Source organism: Ahaetulla prasina, chromosome 2 (genome assembly GCF_028640845.1).
Source record: "Ahaetulla prasina isolate Xishuangbanna chromosome 2, ASM2864084v1, whole genome shotgun sequence".
Classification (NCBI taxonomy): Eukaryota; Metazoa; Chordata; class Lepidosauria; order Squamata; family Colubridae; genus Ahaetulla; species Ahaetulla prasina.
The window spans coordinates 179801927-179818540 of record NC_080540.1 but is presented as its reverse complement, the minus strand read 5'-3'; the positions used below and the strand labels follow the sequence as shown (position 1 = coordinate 179818540).

Here is a 16614-nt window from a genome sequence, read left to right as displayed (position 1 = left end):
TCCCCATCACCCCTGAAGGATAAAGCCCCAATTTACACAAATGCTCTTCTAGTGGAAATATCTTCCTGTTGACAGGGTAGTGTTATCTCCACAATGAGACACCAAGATCCTTGCTCCATGGTAGCAGAGAAGAACAGTGACATAGCTCTACTAATGGAAGAGTGATGGGTTGGATAACAAATGAATGTCTGTTTTTACCTTATTGAACATGGACTGAAGCTGCTTGCTCGCTCCATAATAACCCCCATTGGACAGTAGCTGCTTCACTTGTTCTTGGATCTGCTCCTCATCCAAGTGCCAACAGTTTGCATCTTCAATGCCAGCACCAGCTGTGGGATCTGGAGCCCCTGGGAGGAGATGGACAAAGCATTAGATGCTACACCTTACTAATCTTCTAATACTCCCTAATTTTGAGGGCATTGTACTTTTGTAGAAATTAATTAAGCCCAATTTCTGCTTAGATATTACACATAGCAGGTCTTTTCAAAATGATTCCAAAGAAATGCTTCTGGCATGTTATTCATTAAGTACACATTTTTCAGGCATCTGTGGGAAACTGACAAAAAGGTGCTACTCTTTTACAGAATCAATTATAAGAATAAATTATCAGAATAAATAAATAAAATAAATAAATAAATAAATTTACTGAGGTTAAGGCAGCAGCATGGGATTTATACTTTGCAGAATAGCCTGAAAAAGGTCAAGCTGTAACAAATGACAAAAAGATATTTTGTTCACATCTGATGAATGTATATTACTATCCCATAATAATAACGGATGATTATTATGCTTCCAGAGAAGGGGACGCATAGTAATCAATCTTTAAATTTTCATTATTAAGAGAAGGCATTTGCAATACCAGTACATGATTATCTCAAAGGACAGATATATACATTTTAAGAAGTTTATTAAGGGTGAAATGGAATCAATCAAAGATACACAACCTGTGCAGTTGAGTAAAATTTGTTTATCATAAAAAGTAGAAATTTACGAACTTACAAAAGCTTCGAGAGGGAATGATAAGAGCTACTGGAGTCAGTTTGGTTTAGTGGTTAAGGCACCAGCCTAGAAACCAGGAGACTTCTAGTCTCACCTTAGACACGAAAGCCAGCTGGGTGACTTTAGGCCAATCCCCACACAGGATTCTTGTGGGGAAAATAGGAGGAGGAAGGAATATCAGACACGTTTGCTACCTTGAATTATCTGATTAATGACCTTATGGTACTAGAATGTGATGACATGCTGATTTTGTAACCCAGTATTCTACTAATTGCAGTATGGTATTGTTACACAATGAAAAATTTGTTTCTATTTATAACTAAGACATTTTGCCCATTTGTTTATTGCTTCTGCAACCTAATGCCCTCACAGTATACTGAGATCTAGACACATTCTGGAATTCTCAGCCAGCTTTGACTAGGATTGATTGGAATTATGAATGAGACTTGGGGCTTTTTTCAGTTGTCAATTAGGAAGTCTGGCAATGAGTTTTTTCCGCCTCTGTTTTTTTCATGCAGTCTTTCATGTAAGGTTGGGGACAAATAACCAAGGCTGGCTGCTAGAGTCCCAACCTACAGCCATTCCCTGCCGCTCCCCAGGATCCAAGGCCAGCCCAACGTCATACCATGCACTCGGTTGATCTCAGAGCCCAGCAGCAGTATCTCGTCAGCAAGCCTTTGAGCTGTCGGCAGCACTTCTGTGTGATGGGCACTGATCAGGTACTGCACAAACTTCTGTAGCTGATCCCGGTTCATTTGGGACAACGTCTCTGAGATAGGCAGGCGCAGCTCCACCTGGTGGGCATGCCTGATGCGATGCAGGGACAGAGCCACCACATGAGCACAATAGAAGATGTCCCGATTATCACAGGCACAGCTAACCGATGTGATTTTGCAGCGGTCAAAACTGATGGAGACGTGATAACTGTGCTCTGGCTCACTGGGGCCGGGTGGTTCTGTCACAATACCACTCAGGTGGAAACCTGTGTAATCAGAAAGGAAGACAAATACCAGCAGTGAATCTACAACTTGGAGCAAAAGTCCAAACAAATCTAGAAGGCTGACATGAAAGAATAGCAGCATAATTATTTTTACTAGTGAAGTGGGCATGGATGGATTGGATTCTGAGACTCAGACTGCTTTGGAAATAGCTCAATCATAATTCAAGTCTTTCTAAAACAGTATTGCCAATCCAGGGGTTACCTAGATGTGAGCTTTAGTGTGAAGATGAAATCATACCCCTTCCAACTGGAAGCTTTTTCAGAGCTCCTCCCCAATGTGTCTCCAGCCCAGGACTTCTGGAAGGGATATGGATAAGAATCACAGACCGAAATAACAGGGGTGGAGGCAGAGGCTGCAGAATAGGGCCATAGGAGGGGCTGCTGGATTGTACTGACCAAGCAGATGAGTCATATGTGATGAAAGTGGGCACCCTCACCCAACCAGTTGGGCACAAGGCCACACACACCAACTCTGCTGTGGCATTTCAAAGAAAGGATCCTCTACTAGTACTGCCAGGTTGATATGGGTGACTCACATTAACTACCTGATCTGGACCTACACCCAGGTAAGCCTTGCCCGCACCTCTGGGGTAGGAGAATCACTGGCTATATTTGGAATAATTATAAATAGAGAAGGGATACATGTGAGGTAGTCAAGTGTAACCAAGCGCCTCATGATGGACATGAAAAACAAAAATTCAAGGCTTTGCAAATTACGTTCATCCCAGCACAGTCCAGGCACAATACATTATAATACATCACACTGGGAGGAAAAAACAAAATCTAGGTTGTACCTAAATGCTCTAAGTAAATTGGGGCATATTGGCTCAATAGGATAGATCTGAAAATATCAGAAATCACATTTACTGTATTGATAATTATAGACAAATTAGTCAATATTGGCAATTATAGACACAATGGCTAAAATAGCTTATGCTGTGCTTAAAATATGTAAAACTTTGGGGTGGTAACATGGGGATCTTTATGTAAATGATCTTTGGACATTTACTCCTGTTTTAAAAAACAAATAAAATAGCATATTCCTAAAAGATTCTTGCACTTAAAACTGCAAAATCATATGCCATTACAATTTCTATTAACCTTATTTGAGTTTATAAAGGATTGAACCCTAACATGTTTTCTTCTCCTGAATAATACTTTTTTCAAGATGGATATGCTCAGGAATACACTCATTTACACCAATAAAATTTTTGTACATTAGTTTATTCTTCCAAATGTGTCTCTGATATAAGTTTCAACGTATGTCTTGAACGTCAACTTTCAATGTTCTCACCTACCTTACCTGTATGTGTTTTCTATAATAATAATAATAATAATAATAATAATAATAATAATAATAATAATAATAATAATAATAATAATAATAATAATAATAATAATAATATTTTAATTTTTATAAATTAAATCATGAATAAGAAACAACTTAAAATGGCAACAAAGAAGCTGCATAGTACAGTACAAGAAAAGTCCAGCTGAAGATGTATGTCCCCAAAGGAGTTCCCAAAGGACCAATCTTGGGACCTATTTGACTAATACTTTATTGATGAAATACAACGAAACCTGGAAGACAGGAAATTATAGGTTTTTCTTTCCCTCCGGATTTAGGATAAGGAAGGTGAGTGGATGATTTCATCAAGCAGAATGAAAGAAATGGGAAGAAATCCACATATTCTGGAAATACCACATTTTAAATGATTAGCAAAGAACTGGTCATATGAAAATAATAAATGAAGAAAGAACTTAATTTTGCTCAGGCACATAGTAACTATGAGTAAACAGTGTCATGTAGCTGCCAAGCATGGAGATGTCATTCTTGGTTACCCAAGGTGGAGTAGTTTCAGGAAGCTTTGGGAAGCACTCATATTTTTGTATAGGTTCTTACAAGAGCTCATCAGGAGTGCAGTTCTGATCACCCATTTTCAAAGAAAAATAATTCCAACTGGAGCAGGGGCAAAAAGGAGCCAACTAGCATACTTAGACTACAGAACAATGATTCAAAGGAAGCTAAAATAATGATGATGCAAAAAGATAACGCAACAAGATAATGCAAAAAACAAAACTAAACTAAAATGCAGTTAATAAATTTAGATCAGAAACTTGGGAGTTGTGAATATGAACAAAAGATAGAAATACTTATTTCATAAAATTGAATATCACATTTATAAAATATTCAATTTTATTAAAAGAATTATTTCAATCTTTTGGCCACCATTTTGTACCTGGCTCGATCTCTTTAGCTATCATTTTGTACTTCTCTGTTTGGGGAATACCAGATTATATAATTAAAAACAACCAACAACTAGATGGCACATGACCAAGTCTGCATACCCAACATTAGGACACAGAATTAGAAACAGGAAATAAAATTAAAATTAATGGATAAACATAATGACTGTTCAATTGCTCATGAAATAATGCAATATCCAGTTCTTACTGTTATTTACTGAGCACATTACTAAAGGAAACAAGAGTTTAAAATTCTCAAATATTAAGAATTTGCTCTGTTGGCAAACAAATAGGAACCGAACACTGCAGGTTCACTCTACTTAAGAGACTGATTATATTATTTAGTATGGGAGAAAGCTTGGTTATATTTTTTAAAAGACATTTAAATCTGCAAATTCAAATTCTTAACAATTGTATCAATAAGTACCAGTAAAAATCCAAACAATGAGGGTTCCTTCTGCCTTAAAAATCACTGCCCCAAAGTTGCAGGATTTTACTATTGCTTTTATAGGCAGTGGAATGTTTAAGACGAAAGGGCACATCCCACTGGCAGTGGGGCCTTTAACAAGATTATCTCCAAGTATGAAAAACTGATGTAATAAACTGTTACAAGAGGCTTATTATTTGGGATTATACCATGTCCACATTGGGGAGGGCAGCTATAAGCCCATAGACCTCTCTCTCTATATTCTTACAGTTATTCTTTGGAGATGGGGAAGCTACAAAATAATCAAAATAATGGATCTACAAATTATGTAATTATGTAGTACAAGAGTCTGGGACTCTATCATTTCAATTTTTGCACATTTATGTTCCAGGATTTCAGTTTAGAAAGAGATCCACTATATAATATAATTTGAGGAAGCATTTTGTAAAATGGTCAAATGTAGAATGGACTGTGTGAGCTATGTATATTATAGATGAAATAAATCTAACTTTCTATAATTAAAGACAAAAATATATAACTTTCCTGAAATCAAACCACCATTTTCTTTTTTTCCCTTTTTTTTTAATAAAAAGTTTTATTTTAACATTCATATCCAATAACATATTTAATGTACCATCATATACAATTAATCGGACCTGCCCGGTCACCACCCCCTTCCTACTCTCTTCCCTTCTCTACCTTCTTCTACTTTCCACGACCATCCTCCCCTTCTCTTATCTACCTCCTCTCCTCCTTCCTCCCTACTCCTTTCTTCTCCCTCTTCTATCCCTCTTCCTTCCTTTCCTCTTCCTCCTCTTCTCTTTCCTACCTCCTTCTCTCTTCTACTTCCTTCCTTCCCATCATTCTGAAATGATAGCCAGGCAGCTCCGATCTTACATTGATTATACATCTTCAATCATCTCTGTACATTAACCATCAATCCATTTTCTACCTCATCCCCCCTCCCCCTCCCTCCCCCCACCCCCCAGGACTTCCCAGAACCGAATACAGGGTATAAAACTAACAGTCAAAAATTAAAATATAACACAAATCATAATCCATAGTCACTCCTTAAAACCTCGACTCCCCGATCTCAGAAATTTCCAATTGAGTTTGTATTTGTTCTTCATTAAAGTACATAGTTTTTAATATCCAACCTTCATCAATCAGTACCAAAACAACGTTCCATCTTCCAATATTCACCAAGGATTCTTCTGAAATGTCTTTCTTCCTTAAACAGTCTCTCAAGAATAGTTCATATTTCCAACTTAATTTCTTAAATTTTACTGTCCAACCTCCAAGGATAAACAATAATCCATCTTTTCATATCTTCAGTATCATTTATATACATCAAATCAGATTACATATATTATTATTAATCCTATATTATCTCCACAATATATCAGTTGTAATAATTAAAATCTTCACTTTACCTTACTGATATCAAATAACATTATTAAAATTACACCTATAACTTATCCAAAATATATCAGTTATAACAATTAAATTCTAGTTAACCATATAACAACATTACATCCATCTCCCAAATTAAATTTTACTATCTATCCTCCAAAATTAAACAATATTCCATCTTCCTATTCCTTTATACCTCAAATATATCAAATAGTACCCCTAAAATTACACATTTATATCCAAAATAAATCATTTACAAAAATTAACCATAATCATATATAATAAAGTTAAACATTCTCACTCCCCTTATTTTCTATCTTACACATTTTCCACCATCTATTCACCATTCAACTTAACATCTATCGATAAAGGGTTCCCAATCTTTAATACATTAGTGTAGAAATCTCGTGCTTTAAAAACTGTATTAAGAAAATACTTTCTTCCTTTATAATTCACTGTTAAGCCAGCTGGAATCTCCCATCTAAAATATATCTGATGTTTCTTAAGCTCATCCACTAAAAAGGCAAATTCTTTTCTCTTTCTTAACATTTTAGGAGGAATTTCCTTCATCATTATTATATCTTGTCCTAGTATTTGAAATTTATTTTTATAAAATGCTTGCAAAATTCCATACCTAATCTTCTTATTTGTAAAATAAATAACCACATCTCTCGGTAAACACTTCTGCCTTGTCAACCAAGAATTAACACGATAAATTTTTTCAATATTAACTTCAAAATCTTCTGGTTCCACTCCATCTATCTGAGCAAAGGCCTGAATAAAAATCTCTTTCAAATTTTCTTCCTTACATTCTTTTAATCCTCTCACCCTTATAGCATATTCCATTAATTTATATTGTAATATAACCCTTTCTTCATCTGCCCTATCTACCTTAACCTGAATATCGTCTATTTTATTTTCTAAATTCAAATTAATTTGAACTTCATCTATTTTCCTTTGCAAATCTAAATTAATTTGGTTAATTTCTTCCAGTCTTTCCTCTGTTTGAATACTAGATAACAATAATGGATTAATTGATTCCTTTAATTTTTTCATCTCCCTCCTCTGTTCTTCCACCATATCTTTAAAATCCAATATTTCTTTCTCCATTTCATCAAATTTTTGATCTATTTCTGAAAGATGAACCTCCATAAGCTCCTGTAAAAAATTCCTTAAGCCATCTTTAATATCTTCTTTCAATTTCTGTACCTAAAGTGAGGAAATTTCCAGTATTTTAGAAGTACTTAAATCTCTTTGCTTGAAAGCCATTTTTAAAATAAGTAATACCAAGAAGAAGGGGAAAAAAAAGAAAAAGAAAAAAGAAAAATTCAATAAACTTTTCTTCTTAAACACTGTAATAAAAAGATAAAAAAGGATAAAAAATGAAATAAAAATTCCATTTAAAAAAATATTGTTATATTCTTCTTAAAGATTCCACGCCAGCAATTGTAATAAGCATTTCCTTAACTTTCACTTTCAATATACAAAACGTTGGTTCCGTCCCAGGCGCCTGATGGACCCGGAGAGGTTCCTGACGGAGCTTGGGCCATTTCCTGAGGACCTTGCCCACGGCACGACTGAAGAACTGGTTGCGGCCTGGGAACGGGCCGCGGCTGGGGCTTTGGACCGTGTCGTGCCTTTGCAGCCTCTGACCCGGCGTAGATCTCAATTGGCTCCCTGGTTTTCCGAGGAGCTGAGAGAGATGAAACGCCGGAGAAGACGCCTAGAGAGTACCTGGAGGTCCAGCCGTTCCGAAGCTGATCGGACACTAGTGAGGTCTTTTACTAAGACCTACCTAGTGGCATTGAGGGAGGTGAAACATTCTTATGTTTCCACCCTCATTGCATCGGCAGATAACCGCCCGGCCGCCCTGTTTCAGGTGACCCGTTCCCTCCTTCATCAGGAGGGACGGGATGACCCTTTACAGGGACGAGCTGAGGAGTTTAACGGTTATCTATATGATAAAATCGTTCAGCTTCGGGATAGTTTGGACCAAGATTGTGATGATCCGACCGAGATGACTGAGACACGTCTTGTTGAGGTTATTTGGGATGAGTTTGATTCTGTGGCTCCCGAGGACGTGGACAAGTTGCTGGGGAGGTCACATGCAACTACATGTTTACTGGACCCGTGTCCTTCCTGGCTAGTGCTGGCTGCTCAGGAAGTGACACGAGGCTGGCTCCAAGGGATTATAAATGCTTCTTTGGTGGAAGGGGTTTTCCCCGCTGCCTTGAAAGATGCGGTGGTGAGACCTCTCCTTAAGAAGCCTTCCCTGGACCCAGCTATTTTGGGGAATTACCGTCCAGTCTCCAACCTTCGCTTTGTGGTGAAGGTTGTAGAGAGTATGGTTGCATGGCAGCTTCTCCGGCACCTGGATGAAGCTGTCTATCTAGACCCGTTCCAGTCCGGCTTCCGACCCGGTTATAGCACGGAGACGGCTTTGGTCGCGTTGGTGGATGACCTCTGGAGGGCCAGGGATAGGGGTTGCTCCTCTGCCCTGGTCCTATTAGATCTCTCAGCGGCTTTTGATACCATCGACCATGGTATCCTGCTGCGCCGGTTGGAGGGATTGGGAGTGGGAGGCACCGTTTATCGGTGGTTCTCCTCCTATCTCTCTGACCGGTCACAGACGGTGTTGACAGGGGGGCAGAGGTCGTCCGCGAGGCGCCTCACTTGTGGGGTGCCTCAGGGGTCGATTCTCTCGCCTACCCTGTTCAACATCTATATGAAGCCGCTGGGCGAGGTCATCAGTGGTTTCGGGGTGAGTTATCATCTGTACGCTGATGATACTCAGCTGTACTTTTCCACCCCGGACCACCCCAACGAAGCGGTCGAAGTGCTGTCCTGGTGCCTGGAAGCCGTACGGGTCTGGATGGGGAGAAACAGACTCAGGCTCAATCCCTCCAAGACGGTGTGGCTGTGGATGCTGGCACCCCGGTACAGTCGGCTGCAGCCACAGCTGACTGTTGGGGGCGAGTTAGTGGCCCCAAAGGAGGTGGTTTGCAACTTGGGTGTCCTCCTGGATGGACGGCTGTCCTTTGATGAACATCTGGCGGCCGTCTTCAGGAGGGCTTTCTACCAAGTTCGCTTGGTTCGCCAGTTGCGTCCCTTCCTTGACCGGGATGCCTTATGCACAGTCACTCATGCTCTGGTCACGTCTCGGTTGGATTACTGCAATGCTCTCTACATGGGGCTGCCCTTGAGGTGCACCCGGAGGCTACAGTTAGTCCAGAATGCAGCTGCGCGAGTAGTAACGGGAGCCACTCACGGTTCCCATGTAACATCACTGCTGCGTAGTCTGCATTGGCTTCCTGTGGTCTTTCGGGTGCGCTTCAAGATTCTGGTTACCACCTTCAAAGCGCTCCATGGCTTAGGACCCGGGTACTTACAAGACCGCCTGCTGTTACCCTATGCCTCCCACCGACCCGTACGCTCTCACAGAGAAGGTCTCCTCAGGGTGCCATCCGCCAAACAGTGTCGGCTGGCAGCCCCTAGGAGTAGGGCCTTCTCTGTTGGAGCATCGATGCTCTGGAATGAACTTCCCCCTGGCCTACGTCAAGTGCCTGATCTTCGGACTTCCGTCGTGAGCTAAAAACATATTTATTTATTCAAGCGGGACTGGCATAATGGTTTTAATAGTTTTAATCTTAAACTGGGGTTTTTATTGGGTTTTTAAAATTCTTTTATAATTTTAAATTTAAACTTTTAATTATCAGCCTTTTGTAATTTGCTAGGTTTTAATTGTTGGTTTTAGTTGTATATGTATTGTGTTTTATATTTGGCTGTACACCGCCCTGAGTCCTTCGGGAGAAGGGCGGTATAAAAATTTAATTATTATTATTATTATTATTATTAATAATAATAATAATAATAATAATAATAATAATAATAATAATAATAACGCCATTTACTTGCAATACACAAAACGCCATTTCCTTTCATCATCTCCAATCTTGACTACGAATACATTCTCTATCAGGGAGTTAAAATCTTGTTCCAATCAAATGCTAACGCTCCAGTTTTCAGCTCTGTCCGCGTTAGAGTCCTTCAATAATCCATTTCAGTCACGGAGATGGATGCTGCGTTTTGTTCTGCCATTTGGCAGAAACGTTCCGGATTCTGGAGCTTTTTTTCGGGCTATAGAAGGAGCGTTCCCATCAAGCTACCAGGTGCTTTCCTGGGGCTCTACTTCAGCCCGAATGCTCACCTCCCCCTCTTTGCCCGAGGGAAGAGATTTCCAAGTCGCTTGACAGCAGATTAACGCTGTCTAAGTGGCTCTACAGAATCACACGGAACTGGCGGTCTGAGATAGCCCGCCATTAACGAAGCGGAGCCACCCGGAAGTCCAAACCACCATTTTCAACTGCATATTAACAACCAGTATTTTCTCAAGTGTAGACAACAGCTGTCAAGGTTGGTACTACAGCAAAGCATTATTATCTTCTTTCCTTTTCTCCTTTCAAGGAGCAACATGTACAGTATCAAAATATGTTAGTGTGATTTGTTTTTTTCTGTCTCATTGGAGTATCAGTAACCATGTTTGGATGATACATTTCCAGCTTGTTTCAATGAGCTGCATTAAGAATCCCCTGGGCATACTGTATTTGAAACTGACTCTATGCAAGTCCTGCTGTGCCAAAACAGGCCCAATGTTCTTGTAAACTTCTTACAATCACTGTAAAATGGGCAATATCAGCCTTTAATATTTTAACTTTATTTTAGGGTTCCCCCCCCCCAAAAAGAGATTTTTTTGATCTGTTTCAAACACACGGCGTATTCAAAATATTCAACATGTAAACAGCCTTGCAAAACTAGCTTTTCCCTCATTTAGAGTACTTATATCATTAAGTTAAAGCTTGAATAATTTGAATGCATAATGCAAAAAGACTATAGAGTCCCTAAAGAAGGTCCAGAGGCTTGAGTGGGAGTGTATGTGTGTTCGTTCCCAGTTTACGCTTCAGAAAGTTCCAAATTTTAAGAGAAATGCAGTGTAGTAAATTATATGAAGAAACCATGATGGACCTGATGCAAAATATTTTAAACTTTATTTTTCCATTTTTATCTAAGAATAGATTTTGCAGCTGACAAGAACTTGTCTTTCATCAGACACTTTTCTCACCATACATCAGAGTTTATAATGGGTAAAAGGATAATTGATAGAACAAAAGTAATCAGCCCTTCTGTCACTCCTACTAGTGTCAAATTCATGGCAGCTTACTTTGTTGAACATACTCCCATTTTTTTCATATTAAGTAGAATGCATTTCTTTTAAGAAAGTTTATTTTTGGCAATTGTAAAAAAGATTCCATTTGGAGTGCTAGCTTGGGTGATTTAGAATTCCAGACGCAAAATATTTTGTAAAATGCACCTGCTTTTAAATGGGATTGTGTGATGGCTCCAACATGCCTTCCATTGAAAGCCAGTGAATGAGGGGGGCAAACTTTTAAGATAGATGGGATCAAACCAAAAGGCTCATATGTCAAACCAAACTCAGAAGAGAGCACATCAAATTTAGTAGGTCCCTAGCATGATACTGCATTGCCAATCATTGCTCTAAACTAAAGCATTCAGATCAGGAAACAAAAACCATCTGCTAAAGTTCTGTTAACTCAGGGGTGTCCAACCTTGGTTAACATTAAAGACTTGTGGATTTCAACTCCCAGAATTCCTGACCCAACGTGGGGAATTAACTGTGTCAATTTAAAAGGATTCTTTTGAGCCACTACAACAGCTTTGCAGAGTTTGAGTGGCTAAAACGTACAATTAAACTAAACAGGCATGGAAGAGGATTTGCAATCTGTGAGCAGTTGCAGTTGAGCTGTCACTTAATAGAAAGCTGGCTTTAAATGGATAGCCAGACACAGAGAATATCCCAAAGAGATGTCAATTGCAAAATCAGGCAGTCCGCAATGTTGAGTGCAGGAGGAAAAACTAACACATAATTCTACCATAGGCTTTGATGAAATCTGAAAGCAGATGATCATTATTGGCAAATCCTAACATCTCACTGAAGTTCTGTTACATGTTTCCTTTTGTCGGTCTTGATATTATTTTGAGCCAATTTCACTGGAGAACTGGAAATCTGTCTCAGCTAAAGTAAAAGATTCCAAACTCCACTTGAAAGATACACCAAAGTCTTTTCCAAGTACCACAACCTTATGGTCTCCAGGTTGGTTGTCAACTTCTCATTACTAGTCAGTGAGTTCATAGTTTTAAATGCTGAATTTTCTCTCCCCCACCTCCCTATTCAGACAAGCTAGGTATTTTTATCTCTGGACAGTGGTTGAAGGATCTGGACCTGAGAGATTTAGTCACTGAACCTTTGTCATGGTCAGATCACTCTCTCCTTCGCCTGGACTTTCGGACCGCCACTCAGCACCGCAGGGAGACGGGACTAATACATTGGTTCCGTCCCAGGCGCCTGATGGACCCAGAGAGGTTCCGGACGGAGCTTGGGCCGCTTCCTGAGGGTCTGGCTCACGGCACGGCTGAAGAACTAGTCGCGGCTTGGGAACTGGCCGCGGCTGGGGCTCTAGACCGTGTCGTGCCTTTGCAGCCTCTGACCCGGTGTAGGTCTCAACCAGCTCCTTGGTTCTCCGAGGGGCTGAGGGAGATGAAACGCCAGAGAAGACGCCTAGAGAGTTACTGGAGGTCCAGTCGTTCGAAGGCTGATCGGACACTAGTTAGGTCATATAATAGGACCTACCTAGTGGCATTGAGGGAAGCAAGACGTTGTTACATCTCCTCCCTCATTGGGTCAGCAGATAACCACCCAGCCGCCCTGTTTCGGGTGACCCGCTCTCTCCTTCAATAGGGGGAGCGGGATGACCCATTACAGGGACATGCCGAGGAGTTTAGTGGTTATCTATATGATAAAATTGTTCAGCTTCGGGATGGCCTGGATCAAAATTGGGTGGATCCAGGTGAGAGGTCAGAGAGCCGTCTTGTTGAGATTGTTTGGGATGAGTTCGACCCTGCGGCTCCCGAGGACATGGACAGGTTGCTGGGGAGGTTGAATGCCACCACATGTTTACTGGACCCGTGCCCCTCCTGGCTGGTACTGGCCAGGCAGGAGGTGACACGAGGCTGGCTCCAGGGGATTACTAACGCTTCTTTGTTGGAGGGGGTCTTTCCTGCCGCCTTGAAAGAGGCGGTGGTGAGACCTCTCCTCAAGAAGCCTTCCCTGGACCCAGCTGTTTTAGGTAATTATCGTCCGGTCTCCAACCTTCACTTTGTGGCGAAGGTTGTAGAGAGTGTGGTGGCACGTCAATTACCCCAGTACCTGGATGAAACTGTCTATCTAGACCCGTTCCAGTCCGGCTTTCGGCCCGGTTACAGCACGGAGACGGCTTTGGTCGCGTTGGTTGATGATCTCTGGAGGGCCAGGGATAGGGGTTATTCCTCTGCCTTGGTCCTATTAGATCTCTCAGCGGCTTTTGATACCATCGACCATGGTATCCTGCTGCACCGGTTGGGAGTGGGAGGCACCGTTTATCGGTGGTTCTCCTCCTATCTCTCTGATCGGTCGCAGACGGTGTTGACAGGGGGGCAGAGATCGACCCCGAGGCGCCTCACTTGTGGGGTGCCTCAGGGGTCGATTCTCTCGCCCCTCCTGTTCAACATCTATATGAAGCCGCAGGGTGAGATCATCAGTGGTTTCGGGTGAGGTACCAACTGTACGCTGATGATACTCAGCTGTACTTTTCCACCCCGAGCCACCCCAACGAAGCTATCGAAGTGCTGTCCCAGTGTTTGGAAGCCGTACGGGTCTGGATGGGGAGAAACAGGCTCAAGCCCAATCCCTCCAAGACAGAGTGGCTGTGGATGCCGGCACCCCGGTACAGTCAGTTGCAGCCACGGCTGACTGTTGGGGGCGAGTCATTGGCCCCAATGGAAAGAGTGCGCAACTTGGGCGTTCTCTTGGATGGACGGCTGTCTTTTGAAGACCATTTGACGGCCGTCTCCAGGAGAGCTTTTTACCAGGTTCGCCTGGTCCGCCAGTTGCGCCCCTTCCTAGACCGGGATGCCCTATGCACGATCACTCATGCTCTCATGACATCTCGCTTGGATTACTGCAATGCTCTCTACATGGGGCTCCCTTTGAAGAGCACCCAGAGGCTCCAGTTAGTCCAGAATGCAGCTGCGCGGGTGATAGAGGGAACCCCTCGTGGCTCCCATGTGACACCACTCCTGCGCAGGCTGCACTGGCTACCTGTGGCCTTTCGGGTGAGCTTCAAGGTTTTGGTAACTATCTTTAAAGCACTCTATGGCATAGGGCCGGGTTACTTACGGGACCGTCTACTGTCACCGATTGCCTCCCACCGACCCGTACGCTCTCACAGGGAGGGACTCCTTAGGGTGCCGTCCGCCAGGCAGTGCTGACTGGCGACACCCAGGGGAAGGGCCTTCTCTGTGGGGGCTCCCACCCTCTGGAATGAACTTCCCCCAGGACTCCGTCAACTTCCTGACCTTCGAACCTTTCGCCGCGAGCTTAAGACACATCTATTTATCTGCGCAGGACTGGATTAGAATTTTAATTTTAAATTTAGCTTTTAACGGGTTTTTTATTATTTTAATTATAATTTTAAATCTGGCCTAATTCAATAAGTTTTTTAAATAGTGTTTTTATCTTGTATTTATTCTTGTGTTTTTATCAGGCTGTAAACCGCCCTGAGTCCTTCGGGAGATAGGGCGGTATAAAAATTTGATTAAATAAAATAAATAAATAAATAAATAAATAAATAAAATTGGTTAATGTTCCATATTTACATCTAGCTTGAGAATTTAGCAATTTATTTTTTAATTGTATCTAGTGGTAATGGATAAACTCTTTGCACAACTAGTTACTTTAATTTACCAAATCCTTCAGTTCATGGCCTAACTATAATCAGCACTAAGTAGGAGAAGGTCGAATATGTTTTAGACAAGTCTCACATAACCCTGTAAGGTTCAAATATGTTGAGTCTCCCATTCTCATAATTCCTAAGTTGTGTTGGCCGTCATATGGTCTCAAGATAGAACTAGACAAATGGATGGAGGCTAGAGCTATCAAGACAAACTAATCTTAAATCAAATGCGGGAGTGTATAAGTTTCTTTTCTTTTTCTTCTGACTAACTCCGATGTATAAAAAATGGAAAGTGCCCTGCTATGGAAAACCTCCTTAGCCTTTACAGAGCCATAGCTGCCTAGTGAACCTCCTAGCTAGCCGAACTTATTTATTATTTTATTATTTATTTATTATTTAAATTTCTATACCGCCCTTCTCCCGAAGGACTCAGGGCGGTTCACAGCCAAATAAAATACACAATAACTACCTAAATTAATACTAACATAGTTATCTCAAAACACCAAATCGCCAAAGTTTCCCATGAGGCATATGCGGCTAACTTCTGAGTAAACTCATTCAGACTGCACCATAGAAATAACACCAAGATCACAGGCATACACAGGATGAGTCTTTAAACAATCTACCTGCTAATTTCTACATAATATATCTTATTTATCAAGCACATTTCAAGTATTCAATATGCTGGACACATTAATTCTTACAGTCCCTGTAAAATAGGCAGTAGCAGCCTCATGTTATAGAAGGGTGGGTGAGTACAAGAGAAAAATAGATTGCTTAAAGCCACTAAACAAGTTTATGGCTGCAATGCAAGAGGAACTGGGGATTTCCTGCTATGCTGTAAGGCTCCCACTCTAAGCCACTTCATCAGCTTTTCACAAAATACTCTTTGTTAAACAAGTTTTGAACATTTATAACCGTACTAAAATATGACCTTGGATTTCATGATACAATGCTATCTGTTAGGCCCTAGGAGTTTCCCAGAGCTCTGAATAATTTATGGAGTGTTGCAGTGAAGATGACAGTGTTGGCCTTTCTTATTACTAGTGGAAAAAGACGTGTCAGCTTCAAAGTGAGGAGGGGACAAGAAAGAAAGAGGAATGTGGCTCTACAATTGTCTGCTACCCAGTAGAAACCTGTGCCCTTACTCCACAGAGCAATCTGTTGATTACAGCTGGTTCTGCATCTCATAGATGGATGGATGGCTAGAATTTGGGATGCTAATTCTCCATTGCATGCTTAAAAATCTGCTTGCTTGTTTATGTAGGAAGTAAAGGTAAGTGCTGTAACTTAAGCAGGTAGACGATAATGAGTTCAAACTGAAGCAAAAAGAAAAAAAATCAAGCTATAAATCCACTGAGAGCATGTTTGCTGTTAACACGTTTTATGGGAAATAAAATCCTAATGTTATATTAACTGTAGGATAATCCCTGCCCATTTTTAAAAAGAATATCACAATATTTATCTATAAAAGTACATGCAATTTTAATAATAATAATTATTAATGTAAACAAAGAGACCCAGTTTAGTATGGTGGTTAAGGCAGCCAGCTATAAACCAGAAGACCATGAGTTCTAACCCTGAATTAGATACAAAGCCAACTTCTTGATCTTGAGCCAGCCACTTTCTCTTAGTCCTAAAAAAAAAGCAAGGGCAAACCACTTCTGAAATCTTGCCAAGAA

At 41.0% G+C, this 16614-nt stretch overlaps 1 protein-coding gene across 1 annotated transcript in view; it reads right to left on the bottom strand.

The window, feature by feature from the left end:
* Nucleotides 1-16614, bottom strand: part of ZSWIM4 (zinc finger SWIM-type containing 4) — a 39619-nt gene that overhangs the window by 10209 nt on the left and 12796 nt on the right. Inside the window, exons 3-4 of the mRNA XM_058168246.1 lie at nucleotides 1625-1981; nucleotides 199-347 (exon numbers count right to left, since the gene is read on the bottom strand). Coding sequence (XP_058024229.1) covers nucleotides 199-347; nucleotides 1625-1981 — 506 coding nt within the window. The remainder of the gene's footprint in view (nucleotides 1-198; nucleotides 348-1624; nucleotides 1982-16614) is intronic.